Genomic DNA, 16,573 nt, shown 5'->3' with positions numbered 1-16,573 from the left:
ATATATATTTATTTATAGATATTATTTAGAAAATGGTGGAAAATTTAAAATATTGTTATCTGTAGAATGGTAAATTAATAAAAAAATTTTTTATTTTAATTAATAAGAAAATTATTCGAAAACTTGCAGATATGATTATAGAAATATATGATTATAGGAATATTATGCAAAAGAAATAAGAAATTTGAATGAAAATTAAATAAATTAATTCGTCATAAATATTATATTATTATTTATTATGACCAAGACAATGTGTAAATAATTCTCTAAGATTCAATAAACTATAATTCTATAATAATATTTAAGCTATTAATTTTTTAAGATACTTCAAACCATTTCTAAACTTCTCTGTGAAATATTTTGCACTTTATTATTTAGAAAAAGTCGATTTAATATTTTATAATCCAAAAACGAAATTCAGATCGAAAATAAAATAAAAAAAAGAAGGTCGAAGAAAGAAGAAAAGCGTAGCGCGAGAGAGAAGGAGAAAATTCAAAATTATTCGAAGCAATGCGCCAGGTCACGTCAGGGATAGATAGGAAGCCACCACAATAATAACCGATTACCTACAATCCAAAAAGAAAAAACGAAATCGAAAAATCGAAAAAAGGAAAAGAGGGAAAGATCAAGGAAAAAAGAGAGGAAACCCGACTTGAAGAAGAAGAAGAAAAAAAAAGACTAAAAATTATTCCAAGTTACGAAATACACCGGGACGCATTAGACTCACAATAATAACCACTGTATACCGATTATCTATTTAATCCAAAGAAAAAGAAGAAGAAGAAAATCCAAAACAAAGCAGGGGGAAAAAGAAGAAACAAGGTCGAGGAAAGAAAAGAAGAAAGTCAAGTCTCACCACTCGTAAGAGAGAGAGAGAGAGAGTGAAAGTTATTCAAAGATAAAAAAACAGCGATGCGCCGGGTTACATCAGGAGAATAGATAGGAGGGCGAAGAAAGAGTGGCGAGGGGCGTTCCTCTCGAAAGGGGAGAAAGGGAGAAAGAGGCGTACAGGAAGCTTGGCTCGCCCCTACCGCGCATGTGCGCGTTTCGTTAAAACGACGAAGCCGAGAGTGGCGTGTCGAGACGATTTTAGACCGGAGCAGGGCCTCCTGCCGTCAGATTTCGTGGCGCAGGGTGTGCTTGTGCCACGGGTCACCAGCGCGAAGAGAGGAGCACGGTCGAAGGGAGGAGACGGAAGCTTCTTTGGCGGCCGAGGCGGCGTACGCCGCGACCGGAAGGACAGGTTGTGCAGGACAGGTTGCATCTCAATTCGTCGTCAATCGAACGCGAGTGTTCCCCCTTCGCGAGTGATGTCAATTCGAGGAGGAATCGGTCTTCCCATCGTTTGACGAGATGACCTTAACAGGTAAGCGGTTGCCGCGTATTAGAACGCTTCTTAGATTCGCGAATATGCGTCTCAGAAAGAGAAAGAAAAACTTGGAATGGAAGGGGATCTCGATATTGCGTGAACGAAAATTTCATCGATTTTGTTATCTTCGTTGTAAATTTCGTTATATATGGAAGAAAAATCGGAACATCGGGAACGAAAATTCGATTCATCTCGATCGAGAAGATGGAATAGAAATCGAAAGTTTCGAACGAAACTTCTCCGTTTCCATAGAAATCATACATCGATGACGTTTCGCGAAATTTGCTTAGATTGCTATTGAACCTTTCGAGGATCCTTTCCATGTCAATCAACGTAATTGTAATCGTAATTCCACGATCGTTGTTACATAAAAATCTCGAGGCTTGCCGGTGGTCGAAGGCTCGGTATTTATACGCGGTAATAACACGCGTTTACGAATCTGCGTTTAAAAATAAGAGTAAAACTGTTTTTAACCGGGCATTTCAATCGCGGCATGGAACGACGACGCGAGGATATAGTCGGGGAAAAAAAATGTGATGAGTGTCGCGTTGAAAATGGAACAAAGTGTCGCGCCATGTTTATTTTTTTTTTTACCGTATTTATTTACAGGGATGCCGGCCGCTCGGAATTCCTTCCGAATTCACGAATTTTTTACGGGCGTGAATAAAATGTACATAAATCCGTTGCATGGGAAGAGATAGGCCACGTTTTATATTCTTCCAAAGCGGTTCCCATCTTGGCTTTCACCGCTCAGACGTCTATATTTACGCCCGCGATTTTCGTCTGCGCGTACGTTTTCCGTGGCCATTTTGGAGACCACGTGAGCGGCCGAATACCAGGTAGCGATCGCGAATAATAAATTTTCGCCTACTATCGAACGTCGTTACGAATATATCGGATCTCGTCTCCTCTGATTCTTCGAATCAACGTATTCGAAAATCATATCAAAAATCGAAGGAGATTCCCAATATATGAATATTGTTTCGAAATGCAATCGACAAGATTATAAAAAAAAGAAAAATTACAAGAAATTCGAAATGATTGCGCGTAAGAAGAAAATGAATATATGGAAATATATGATTTTTCCATCTCTTGAAAAAATTCATGAAGATATATGATAGTCATAGAAATTTTCAGCATATGTTGCGTCGTCATTTAATTGAAAAGGGAACACAGTTCTTCAAATGTTCCTTCCAATTCATCTCCCAATAAAGAGTCGATTTAATTAATTTTATATATTTTAATAATTATTATTTATTATCATTTTATCGATTTAACAACGAAATAATCTTATCTTTTATATATTTTATGAAAATAGAATTTCTGCACAAAATTTTTTGCTAAAAGAGATAGTAATCGTTATTATTAATAATCTATTTCATTACACGTGCAATTGGTTACAGACAATATGACGAAAGCTAAAGGACCGCCACGATGGCTGGACCCGGACCAGGCACTTCCGGTTCAGGGACGCGTAGGTGAAGACATCGTTATCGAGCCGAGATTACGATGGTCCGATGTTTTCGATGAGCTACGATTTGAACTGTAAGGATTATCTTTTTATTTTAATTTATCTTGAATATTTTGATATTGGATAAAGTGATAGAAATGTTTCTAACTTTCTAACGATTTCGATAGTTTAAGAACCAAACATTTGTTTACTGAACTATGATCATTTGTTCTTTTTGAATTTGTAGTTCAATTTGGATTAATAATTTCTATGATAAACTCGTTTGAAATGGATTACTTTTAATTTATTAATTGTTATGCCTTTTACGTGTCAGATTGTTATTTTTTATGACAACAAATAATCCATCCACATGATAGATTTTGCTGTTCTGATAAATTTAATTCAGTGTGTTTAATATTGGTCAAATAATTGTGCTCTTTCTTTTTAAAGAAATTAATCTGTTTCTGATTGATCTTATTCAACACATTTATTTAATTCTACATATAGCATTAAAATCGTATAATTAGATCAATTTTAAAAAATTTGTTTATCTCTTTTAAATAAATTCTTTTTTTTTAATTTCTGCAGATCAATATGAAATTTAGATTCTAAATAAATATTTATTTAAAACTTTTCAAACAAATTCCACGAATTTCATAGTTTGCTATACACGGCGCATGATTGCAATTACAATAACAAAAATAATTATAACGTGAAAGCAGAATCTACGAGTATTGCTGTTCGAATGGCGGGTTCACAACCCCTGTTTCGTTTCGCCTCGTACTACAATGATCGAGTATCGTCGTTTACCCGTTATCGTTCATTCTCGACTATTGGCCCTAATTCCGTGGAAACCTTGAAACGTGCCAAGGATCGAACGCAGTTTATTTCGAGCTGTCGCGCACTTAATTTTCGCGAAGTTACCAAATTGCACCGCCGTCCCGTGTAATCTTTGCATATAATTCCCGGTTCAAATTTTCCAATGCCAGAAACGAAATAATCGATCGATTATTTCCGATTTTCATAGTGGGGAGAAAAAGAATAGAGAAATATTTCTTCGTCGAATTTTTCATCAAGCGAATGACAAGTTTTAAATGACAGAAGAAGAGGAGAAAAAAGTATAATTGTGATACTGTGTTGATTGAAACTGTTGATCGTTTTAAACATTTTAAATTATGAAAGGAATGCCTTAGATAGGAATCTTTCAAATTGTTTCAAGTAACAGAATTAAAATTTTTTTTAATATAACAGGAGTCGTACAATAAGATTGTAGTTGCACTCGTTATGAATGTCAATTAATTTAATTTATTAGGTATCATGGTGTCTATTTGGGGATTATAAAGAGAATATATAATGAGTGTAATTTTTTTTTAAAGATATTACTTAATATTCAATAATCGTGATATTTTAATTATGAGCCTATTAAGATCTATAAAGTTACATAATAATTTTTGAAAAATATGCATTGGGTTACTTAATGAGTTAAATTTCAATTTTCTTGAATTCGAGATAGTTTCTTAGCAATCATTAAGATAATAAATTTCGTCTAGGAAGGTGAAAGATATTGAACGCTTATTTTGGGAACGCAAAACATGACCTCATCTAGCCTCGCCGCTTAAATAAGACAAGAAGAGTGACGGATCGATGATTTGTCGTCTTTTTCGAACAATTTGTCATCTGAATCACATTACTTGCTCCTGCCTCGTTCTTCGATTCTTATTAATCCTTTTTGTCACAATGAAAAACCTCGATATCGGACAATTCCTTTTCCAAATTTGCCCAAAATTATTTTAGAAAATCAGACCAAGTAACAGCAATTTGCAAATTTAATAATAATTTTGGACATATAAAATTTTCTAGACACCACATATTAAATAAGGATCTAATATCGAAGTATCATAAATTTCATTCCAAATAATTCACGATCTAAAATATCCAAATTACATTTAAAATTCAGACTAACTCTTATTATTACAATCACCGAGTGAAAATTATAATCCCAACTATGACTTAATCCAACGAAGAATTACTTAGAGTACGCAAAGGGTTGGAAAGAAATTTCCTTCAATCTCAAGAATTTAATTTTTCACATAAAACCAATCGCTCGTAAAACCTTCGCCAAGTCAATTGGAACGAAAAATTCGTTCCATCGAAAATCAAAAACATTCAAAAATCAAGCCGATACTCGCATCTTGTTGGCAGGCGGTGTACACTTCCCCTGACCATTCAGACGCTACGTCACACCGACGACGGAAGCTTCCCTCTTGCCTACGTGGTTACGAAAATTCCGGCAAGCATTGACGCTCCTCCACCCCCTCCGCCTAATGCAATCTAAATCTAAACCTAGCTCGAGAAAATTTTCGCGAAAAGACGAAAGTGGCGCTGCCCATTGGCGTTTCTCTCTCTCGTCTAGGATGGTGGACGCTTGCTTATAGTTTCCTTCGAACTGTAGCGGAAGGTGGCTGTTGTGGAGGTGGAAAATCGGGCGCGGACGATCCTCCTCTGGCATCTCGCTATCAGTCTTCCGAGGGAGCGTCGCGACGATCGACGAGCGGCCAAAAATCAGCTCGAACCTCTCTCTCTCTTTTTCCTCTCTTTCTTTCTCTCTTTCCTATTCTCCTCTCTTCTCTATTCTCCTCTCTAAAAAAACATTTTACACGCATCCAACAGAGTTAATTTGAACAGAGAGAATCCGAACGAAGAGATCGAGACTGACAGATCGCTCGACGATCGGACGCTACCTCCCTTCCCCTTCTCTAGCATCTCTAAATATCTAAATGTTTCTTCCTTCCCCCCTCCCTCTCATTTCTGACGCGAGTGAATCGAATTTGTTACATGTCAACGCGAAGTGGAAGAACGAACAAGGAAGAATCTCGAAAGTAACGTGTAAGAAGAAATTGATGGAAGAGTGTGAAGTGTGAATATTATCGTTTATTATTGACAATGGGACGGAACGATAGAACGACGATAGGTGTGATGTCGCGGTTCCAATAGTCGAGGTGAAGTCATCGAGAATACGTTTCAGGCACGAGAGGACGCTTTTCGGTTTTATTTTTGCATCCCTGTCGCCGTCGATATCGCGATCGATAAATAACGCATTGGCGGTGCCAATGCGTATGAGACGTCCGTGATCAACGTTCACTGATCGAATAAACATCGATGAGGGTGGGCGAGAGGAAGGATCGATGCATCGGTTCGGATTTCATCCGCCTCTTCGACCCTTGCTCCACCCTCGATCCACCTGGGACATTTCCTCCTTGGGACTTGTTCAGGTTCAAGGAACTCGCGAGTGATAAATGATTTGGACTATGTTGTGAGTGGTGGTGAGTCTTGATTGAGTGGTGGAAAAAAAGAAAAGAAAGGAAAAGAAAAAAGTGGAGAAAAAGTGTGTGGTAAGCCTCGTGTGGTGAGAAGATGGGAAGCGACTGTTGCAAATGCGCCAATGGCAATAAACAACACTCCATTGCGGGATCGTTTAGGGAACGTTCTGGATACCGGTAGGATTTTCAATGTTGTTTAACGTTTTGTCTGCAAGAATATAGTAATCTCGAAAGAAATTAATATTCGTATCACTATTTCAATCGTTTATTATTTAAATTGATCTATTTAACTTGAAGTAATAATAAACTATAAAACTTGTAATCATTCGTCGCTCGAAACATAAAATTCTAGAAAGAATTTCAATTTCACTTATTTGTATTATGATGCATCTAAAAATTAAAATTGAATATCCATTGAAATTCTTTTCTATGTATAAATATCCCGTAAAAGTCTTAAAATACGAATCATACCAGTTTAGCGAGTGCGCATCAATAGGAATCGTTTTATTGAGACTGTTGTTATGGAACGATCCTCATAAACTATATCGAGAGATCGATCTTGCACGTTTCCATTCTCTGTTTAAAAGCGTCTAAATAAAAATCGGTTGCACGCTTCCAACGTATTTCGAGCAAACAAATGATCTAGAACGCCTCAAACACTTGGCATTGCTCTACTGCCCTATTTTCGTCGTCTTTTTACACGGCCATGCAAGCATGGCGACGCAAACGTGTCGTTGGACCGCGGGAAACGCGCGTATTGCCCGGATTTTTTGGAGGGTTTGGATCATCGAGATATCTTTCTACGAAACATCGTCTCTTTCTTCTTCTCCTCCTGTCGTTTTTTCGATGATACGATGTTGGATATATTCCACAGATTTGGAGCAAAGTTGTGATCGATTGTGATAGATATAAAGATATGTATGGTATCTCCTTTCTTCTTGTTGTCGTCGATTATTCGATGAGAATAAGATCGAATGTTATATATATACAATAATATTTTTATTTATATCAAAAGAATAGTATAATTGGTTCTCGAAATAACCAAATCTATCTCGATGGAAAATTGATTTCATAATTAAAATTATATAGATTTATTCATTTTAAAAGAATATTATTACATTTTAACAATATTTTCTTGAAATATAATCTTGAAACGTTTTATCCCAGACTATTTTCCCCAAAACAAATTTATTAAATGAAACAACGTTTCAAAACAGTATTTTTCTTATTTAAAAATATATCCCTTGGTCTCAAACTATTTCAAATTTCAAATTTTCCCCAATGATTCTCCATTTTTTGATTCCTCCACGAGACCATTCTTCGATCCCTGCAATTTGTTTCGCAGCCTTGGTAACACAAACAACGATCAGATCGATCACGAAACGTTGAATTTATTTAGTTAGACGAAATAGACGTTGCATCACCAGTTCGACGTCGGCGAGGAGAGGCGCCTGTGCACGCGCCTCCCCGAGGTCGAGAAGGGCGCGAATTTTACAAGGTGTTGCGCGCGTTGCGCAAACGAAGATTTTCTATACAAACGAATTGAATGAGCGGCGCAAATAATAGAATCTTTCGTCTGCCATAGCGGTGAAAAAATAGAAGAAAGACGATGATCGCCGGTCCGATTGGACATCGGCCATCGCCCCGGCGGCAGGCAGAAATTGGCATTTGGATATTGCAAAACCGACCTCGTTCCGTTAGAAAGTGTTCCTACTTGCGCTTTCTTGCTGGCAATCGATTCGTCTGTGTTTTCCAATCGATCATTGGTCCGATCTTTTAGTATCTCTATCTGTTTCGTTTCGTCTCTCTTTCTCGCTCGCAAATCGATTCGTTGTCAATTAATCGTCGTTCATATTTTCTATACACGGAGATGTAATTTAAGTTAAAGATCATAGAGCTTATGAGTTCTTTCATCTTGAAAATTGAAATGGAGTAATTGTCTAGTCGTGTATGTGAATAGATCGATAAATTAAATTATCTCAATTAAATAATTCAGAAGATGAGATTGGATACAGACAGAAGTTTAATGTATGCGATCTTTTGAGCAAGGAAAAAAATTATGATTTCTATCATGATTTCTTTATGATTCAACCATCATTCATATCGCAGTGCGGTTTTCTTGAATGAATGAAAGAGAAATGTGACTGGGAATAATTTTAACACGGATGACGAAATGAAGGATTCAACGTTAAATGTTGGGAAATCGAATGTAAATTCTTTTACAATACACGTAAATTAGTTTCTTGTTACTTGCAAATGTTATGTTTCTATTGATAATAAAAAATTTTATTTTTTCCATTATTCGTCCATATTCTTTTTAAACAATCGATACTCATTTGTTATAATTGATTATTATTAATGTATTATTGATATGTTTTATGCATGATTTCTAATACTGTGGATAAAAAATTCAAGGTTTTTTTATCATTATCATTAATTCAAATTCCAAATGATTTTATGACAATTATGACAATCGTTTTATTATTCCTGTCCAAAAAAAGAAAATTTAAAAGAATTTTCTTGGAGATCATTAAACATGCTAAAGATGTACATACCTTAATGGATATCTCTCTGAATATTCTTTTAATTTAATTTTTGTACTTTCAAAAAATTACAAAAGATTAGGAAAAAATTGTTGTTATCAAACACAAAATGAAATCTCGACGAGTTGCTAGATTCGTAAAGCTAGAAATGTATGGAATGTTCGTACACATAGGATGTTAGAATTCGTTTCCATTGGTCTGTTGTTTCAAAGCAAAAGCGATTTGTTCCAACGGTACTTATAGAACGCCCACGTATACCGAGAAATCGTAACTCACTGCTGTTATCCACGAGATTACCTGTCTTTCATGTGATTCCGTGAATGATTGGATAATCGAAGAAAGAAAGACGAGGGTTTATATTCCATTTAGAATTGTGTTCAATTGTGAAATGTAAACCTTAGGATTTACAAATTAACAAATAGTGAAAATAGCGCATTTAACATTTTAGGATACTTTGAACGATATATGGATGTATATTTCCTAAGGATTAAATTTCGTTTGAAATTTATTCGAATCGTTAAAAGAAATATATTACCGTGTTTCGAACAATATTGGAATAATTTAATTGGAAGAATTTAAAGGAAATATTTTAATCCACTGGTGTTTATTTTAACTTATTTCAAATTTTCCTGCCTCCCACGTAATGTCTACGTATATTACAGCAATAGTAAATATCAAAGGTGGCGTGCACCTCGATGATTAATTAAATATTAAAACCATTGCTATTATTATTAAACAAATAAGAAATATGATAAATATTTATTTTTACAATAAATTTTACCATTTTTAAATGTTTTCTAATCCAGAATAAATCACTGTTGAACGTTTCGCGTGTAAATCGTAAGTTATTAATAATTTCCAAGAAATTAGACATATAGATAATATTACTAAGAGTAAACTAAAATATTTAACCCCTTAAGTTTTCAAAATGACATTTAATTATAATACTCATAAAAATAGCATAACATTCACAGGATTCAATCAGGAATTTTCGATTTTCAACGACGATTTTTTATTTAATTACAGAATACGCGGGGATGCACCGATACCGTCCGACAGATACAGGGTACAAATGAGGGGGAACGTCGTCCAATTGACCCTGAAGCAATCGCAAAAGGACGACACTGGACATTACGCTCTTGTGGCCACGAGAGTTGGCCAAGGATTCGAGAAAGGATCCTCGAAGAAGATTCATCTCAGCGTGGACGAGGCCATCTCGGAAGAGGGTGATCCACCGATCTTCCTTCGAAGATTGACAGACCTTGCGGTTAAAGTTGGCACCAGGACCAGATTCCTCGTGGAAATTCGAAGTTCGACCACACCGAAGGTAACTATTCATTGATTAATTAACTAATCAATTAATTAATCTTGAACCATTTTACTCTTAATATAATCGATAATATTACTATTTTAATTATTAAATAAATAAATAATTAGGTTTCGATTGATAAACTAGAACCCTTTTCTTGTTTAAATTAGAATTTTCTTTTCTAAAAAATTCTTAAATACCTTTATTTTGTTAAATTACTGATCGAATGGAAATAAATATTTGATTTAAAGCATAGAATAATTTAATAATAATTCAAGACTTGTTAAACCAAACTCATTACGATTTTTGTAAATAAACTCGTGGACGAAAATAACCCTCGCCAAATAAATAATCTTCAAATCCAGAAAAAAAAAAAGAAGAAAAGAATTAAAACTTATAATTAAAAATAAACCCGCTACGAAAAACAAATAAAACAAATAAACTGATCAACGTCAAATTGATAAAAACACTGACAAAAAGAAACCCTCTCGAATCAACTCGAATTAAGGAGCACCTAACGTTCCAAAATTGGTAGGCCGGGCGAAGCAAAGATCCGTGCCAACCCGTCGGTGATTAACCCGGAAGGGTTGCGATCAAAATCACCCGGTGACTTATTACGGATCTCTGCTCCCACTTTTTGCCTTCGAAGCGGGAAACGCGCGCTAAAAGGGAGCCAAGAGGTCCATGACCCGGGATTCAGAGACGGAAGGCGAAGAGAACGAACGGTCGTTACGCGTCGTATTACGACTATTATTACGCTCGCGCGTATACTATGGCCCCCGAGGTATGCCCCCGGATCGGCTAAATCCGCGTTAAGTCTCTGCTCTCCGCGAGAGAGAGAGAGAGAGAGACCGTTGTAAACTCTCGTTTTCCACGGTGCTCTCTTTGAGAGTATTGCGTAATGGTTGGAGGAATTGTGGGAAGGAAGATTGGAATTATTAGAAATTGGAATGTGGTAAGAAGAATTTTGGTTTTTTTTATAGATAGATACAATTATTTGAGCTTTAAGTTATTTTTTTTTTCTATGTAAAATAATATTTCAGAAAAATTTTTTGGGAGAAGAGATTTGGAATAGATTTATTTATATTTAGTGTGAATATTGTTAAATAATATAATTCTAAGGAACCTAAAAAATTATAAATATTTTAAAATTGTTCTTCTCCATTTCAAAAATTAATCTTGTAGGAACTATTTATTGCATGCAATTTGAAAAGGCAAGATTTTGGATAATAGAGAAGATTGGGAAATTATTGGAATGGAAAAAAAAAAGATATGGCAAAGAAAATTTGTGAATTTTGATTTTTTATAGATACATAATTGTTCAAGCTTTTTTTTGGAAATAACGTTTTTTTCTATGCGAGATAATAGTTTTGAGATTTTAAATAAATTAAAAGTCATAAGATTTTTTATTTATACTAAGTGTAGTGTGAATATTGTTTATAATTCTAAAGAATTTAAAAAAATTAAAATTTTAAAATTTTTTTTCAAAAATTAATCTTCTAAAAACTATCTATTGTATCCACAATATAAAAAATTAAAAGATTTTTCTTCGTCATCCTCTCCAAAATTAAATTCTTTTAATCTTCGTTTCCAATCTTTGTTGCAACATCTTAATAAAAAGATATCGAATACAATATAATTCTAAAAACCAAAATTCTTCCGTTCCCATAATACGTGACAAAATGATCATAGCACAAAAATACCAGTAACTAATTACCCGGATATTACTTACATCTTCTTTAAATTAAATAAACTTTAAAAATCGAAAAGCATATCTACCGTTTAACCTGTCGTGCTGTCGTTTGACTGGTCGTTGACATCAAACCGTGTTAAATCTCGCAACAATGTCCTTCTTCTTGAATTCCAGATCACTTGGCACAGAAATGCCGAGCAGATACACACCGGTACGAGATTCTCCTTCGTCCACGAGGGAAACTTTTACTGCGTCGACGTGGCTCCCGTCACGGTCGAGGACGAAGGGCACTGGACCTGCATGGCGGAGAATCGAGGGGGCCGATCGTCCTGCACGTCTCGCCTCACCGTGATCGGTAAGGACAAAGCGTGTCAAATTCGACGAGACGTTATAACGAAACATTTCCAGAAACTCGGCTCAGTGGCTAAACGCATTCCCTTGTTGCCGAAAATAGAAACCGAGCCGAACGGTGGACAGCGTTTTGGGATTCGGAGATAGAGAGATAGATTGTGGCCAAAGAAGTTGCAAAATTCTTAGAGTAATTTGCTTTCTTAGAAAAAAAAAAAAAAAGAAATTAAATTAGATTACTATTGGAATATTTAACATTTTTTTCTTAACTTTTTCTCAACTTTTTTTTATTTATTTGAATTTGGAAATTTATTAGAAATTTGGAAACATAAACGAATTGTGGTTGATAAAATTGGGAATTTTGTTTCCGTTGGGAATTTTCTTAATTCTAAAGATAAGTTTGAAAGATATTGATGTATTTCGATTCAATAGCATTCTCTAAAGTATTTTTTCTTTTTTAAATATTCTTTTATAAATTGGAATTTTGGAACATAGATACTTTCTAAAATTTTTAAACACTTGTTTCTTTTTATCAATTTAACTAATGAACACTTTTTTTATTCTTTAGTTTAAATTTTTGATCTAGAAAAATATTTATGTACGAAGAATCATTAAGAAGAATATCTGAAAAGAGAATATTTTGAAATTTATTTTTATCCAAATTTATTTTCTATTTTCCATTTCATAGTGCACATATAAGAAGAAAATTCTGAGTAATATTTTGTAATAAATAAAAGAACGATTATTATTTACATTATTGCATTAATAATTCTTAAATTACTTCTTTATAACTCTTTCTGTCTTTTTTTTCTTTATTTTAATTTACAGTCCCAAAAGCTTACAAAAGACCAGAATTCGTAGAGGAGCTACGGGCTCTCCTTACAGAGACTGGAACAGTGTCCTTAGAGTGTAAAGTAGTCGGTGTGCCCACCCCCGTGTTGAGATGGTTCAAGGACAGCAAAGAAATCAAGGCTGGCGATGTATTCGCTTTAACTGCCAATCTCGACGATCCAACATCCCTTGGAATTTACACTTGCGAGGCAGTGAATTGTATGGGAATTGCTTATTCCTCTTCAAAAGTAAGTAATTACTTAATCTCGAAAAAATTTCTATTTTCGCCTAAATCTATTTAAACTGTTTTAGATTGTATAATAAAATAGAAAGTTCAATAAGCGTTCTAGAATATTCTCCAATTTTTTGATAATTTAGCAAAAAAGAAGTAATAAGATAAATATGCTTGGAAAATTAAAACTTTACTTTAAAAAAATTCAATCGAAACAAATAAAATTAATCAAATTATTGAGCAATCTAACTATTGTATATTGATTCGTTTTCTCAGGTACATGTAGTCGGAAAAGGTAGCAGGGAGGGTTCTCTGAAACCAGCTGATTCCTTGACACCATCCGGTCCTCTTCCTATCTTCACGAAGATTCTGCAAGACGAGTGTTGCAGGATTGGAGACACTCTCAGGCTTTCTTGTCAAGGTACAAAAATCTTCCTTTTTTATTTTTTTATTACATACTTTTGGTAAATTTATTCAAATACAAACATAATTATATATTTTGATATATATGAAAATACGTATAGATTAGATATTTCTGTGTTTATTGTTATTGAATTATTTTTCTAATTAATCTACTTACAATTTCAATCTTTATGCTGCAATAGTTCAAGTACCACCATGGCCGAAAGCAATTACGTGGTACAACAAGGAGGGGCGCATCGAGGCCAGCGAAAAATACCACGTGATGGAAGATGGCCTTGGTGGATACTCCATAGAGGTAAACCCTGTCGAAGCCATGGACGAGGGCGAATGGAAGTGCGTCGCCACGAACGCTGAAGATATGAAACAGTTTACTACTTGCCATGTTGCAATGTCCAGTAAGTAGAAATGTTATTTGTTTTTAATTTAATTCGATTTATTATATATCTAAATTTACTTGAATATTAAGTACTTGAATAAATCATTGATATTATCATTTGACAAAGAATTTTTAATTTGAGAGAAATATATTTTTTCTTTTGTTTTGTAATCGAAAAATTTAAAATACATTTCTTTTACTTTTTTTACCAGAAATCTAATAATAGATATATCTAATAATATGCACTGTATTAAAAATTTTTAAAAAGTAGGTTTTAAATTGAAATTAATTAATAAAATAGAATTATTGCATTACATGATATATAGGATTGGTATTGTTAAAAGTTCATTACTTAAATAATTGTTTTATTCGTCAAGTTCCAAAGAACTACAGGAAACCACGCTTCATGGAAAGCTTGAAAGCTGTCCTAACAGAAGAAGGTCTAGTGTCGTTCGAATGCAAGGTCGTAGGATTCCCTACACCATTGCTCAGGTGGTTCAAAGACGGCCAAGAACTAAAACCAGGAGATGTTTATCAATTGACTGGGACTAACTCCTTAGGTATCGATTTTAAAAAACTTGAAATATCGAATAAATTAGATTGATTGTTCAACCATGAATTTTATGAATTCGATTATCAGCTAATTTAATTTCTAATCATTTAATTTTAATACTTTTAAGAATTTTAATATACTTTTAACTTTAGAAATTTTCATATTTTGTATTTTCAATTTTATTAATCTTTGTTTTTCAGAATCTAATTAAAATAGGAAAACATTTTCCATTTCATATTTCATATAAAAATAAATAAACCAAATGACCAATTATTTTATCTTATTTATTTTTAATTATTAATTGTATTAATTCATTCAACAATTATAATTTTATGATTTTTAATATTTTTCATTTTCATTTCGATAAGGTTCCTATTGTTGCATTGCAAGAAATTGTATGGGAGAGGCAAAGAGTACAGCCGAATTAACGATCGAAGATATTCAAAATCAATTAAACGAAGAAGAACGCCTGCAATTGTTAAATACGAATCAACCACCCATTTTTATCAAAGGTCTTAGAAGTTGCGAGGCGAGGATCAACGAAGATTTTCGATTTACAGTACAAGGTAATGATTGCAATATAATTTTAATCATAAATCGAACGCTGAAAATGGCAAATCATTTTTTTAAATAATAATTGTATTACTATTATAAGTTCTTTTATTAAAATCATGTATAAAAGTTAAATTTTCTTTCTTTTTTTTCAATCTTATTTGTAAATAAGTAAACTCAATCGAAATAAATAATTTATTTACTCATATATGAAATTATAAATAATTTTAATAGAAACACAGAAATACAAACATTTTTGTTTTTAATTATTTCTTATAATATACTTAAATTCTAATTTAAATATAACGAATCTATTCTTATTTAAACATTTATTAATTCTCTAATATATTATTTCCAATTTTTCTAAATCTTTCGATTATTAATTTAATTATAAAAACAACACGATTTTTCATGAATATTTCAAGTGACATTTATCCTTCAAAATTTCGCAGTCAGTATTTCCCCAGAGCCAAGCTTCTCTTGGTATAGGGACGATACACCGGTGGAGGAGAACGAGAAATACCGAGTTGCCAAGGAAAATCTTGGCATCTGCCACCTTGATATACAAAAACTCGAATTCGTCGATCAAGTGAGTGTATTGTCTCGTTTAAGAAAGCAATATAATAATTAGACAAAAAAAGAAAAATTACGAAAAATTCATTATCGTATCGTATAGGCCGAGTGGAAGTGCGTTGCTTCCAACGATCACGGTCAAAGCATCACTTCCTGTTTTCTGAAACTAATCATTCCCAAACATTACAAGAAACCGAAATTTCTTGAGAGTTTGCGCGCCATATTGTCGGACGAGGGTGCCGTGAACTTGGAGTGCAAAGTGATCGGTGTTCCGCAACCGATTCTCAAATGGTACAAAGATGGCGTCGAATTGAAGCCAGGAGACATTCACAGGATCATTTCCGGGCAAGATGGCACCTGTTGTCTTGGAACTTACACCTGCGAAGCGACCAATTGCATGGGAACTGTCAGCAGTTCTGCCTCTCTTCTTGGCTTCGAAGGTATTTGAAACGAAATTAAAGTTTTCATCAAGTAAATAATATAAAGTATAACATTTATTAAAAGATATAGATACAAGTAATAAGTGAAATTGATTTAAATAACACTTGTTAAAATTGTTTAAAATATTCGAAATACTTGTTTAACAGATAAATTGCCCGTTCGAAAAGAAATAAAGGAACCACAATCTCCAAACGGCCACGAGCTTGCCAGAAATTTGTCGCTTTCAACAATTCACGAAGAAAGAACGTCTCAATTATACGATACACCCCAAACCGACCATTCCGTCACGTTAGATGATCGAGGGGAAGTGTCATTCAGCTTCGATGGTAAAGAGGTTTCCGTCAGCCTCTACGAAACCCCTGATCTCACTGAGGAAGAAGCTCTTCAAATTGTCGAGATGTATGCTGATCAATTGTCTGAACATGTTACAGGTAAATATATGTATAATGTGTATATACAATTTTACTATTACGTACAAAAATACATAGAAACATTTATTTTCAAATAAAATTCTCTATTATTATAAAAATTATTATACTATTAAAAGAAAAGATAACAAA

At 33.8% G+C, this 16,573-nt stretch overlaps 1 protein-coding gene across 7 annotated transcripts in view; it reads left to right on the top strand.

The window, feature by feature from the left end:
• Window positions 1-1,085: 1,085 nt before the first annotated feature.
• The window catches only part of LOC107993144 (titin homolog), a 66,919-nt gene continuing 51,431 nt past the window's right edge, over window positions 1,086-16,573 (top strand). For 6 of the 7 annotated variants that reach the window (XM_062077054.1, XM_062077056.1, XM_062077053.1 and 3 more), the window contains exons 1-12: window positions 1,086-1,366; window positions 2,773-2,914; window positions 9,709-10,009; window positions 11,859-12,039; window positions 12,861-13,111; window positions 13,372-13,516; window positions 13,701-13,913; window positions 14,272-14,454; window positions 14,816-15,013; window positions 15,452-15,588; window positions 15,676-16,012; window positions 16,160-16,444. In XM_062077054.1, coding sequence (XP_061933038.1) covers window positions 1,354-1,366; window positions 2,773-2,914; window positions 9,709-10,009; window positions 11,859-12,039; window positions 12,861-13,111; window positions 13,372-13,516; window positions 13,701-13,913; window positions 14,272-14,454; window positions 14,816-15,013; window positions 15,452-15,588; window positions 15,676-16,012; window positions 16,160-16,444 — 2,386 coding nt within the window. In that variant the 5' untranslated portion in view covers window positions 1,086-1,353. Of the gene's footprint in view, window positions 1,367-2,772; window positions 2,915-4,409; window positions 6,317-9,708; window positions 10,010-11,858; window positions 12,040-12,860; window positions 13,112-13,371; window positions 13,517-13,700; window positions 13,914-14,271; window positions 14,455-14,815; window positions 15,014-15,451; window positions 15,589-15,675; window positions 16,013-16,159; window positions 16,445-16,573 lie in introns of those variants that run through there. The other variant, XM_062077052.1, reaches the window with a different exon arrangement.

Source organism: Apis cerana, linkage group LG7 (assembly GCF_029169275.1).
Source record: "Apis cerana isolate GH-2021 linkage group LG7, AcerK_1.0, whole genome shotgun sequence".
Lineage (NCBI taxonomy): Eukaryota > Metazoa > Arthropoda > Insecta > Hymenoptera > Apidae > Apis > Apis cerana.
This window is presented reverse-complemented; position numbering and strand designations above follow the sequence as displayed.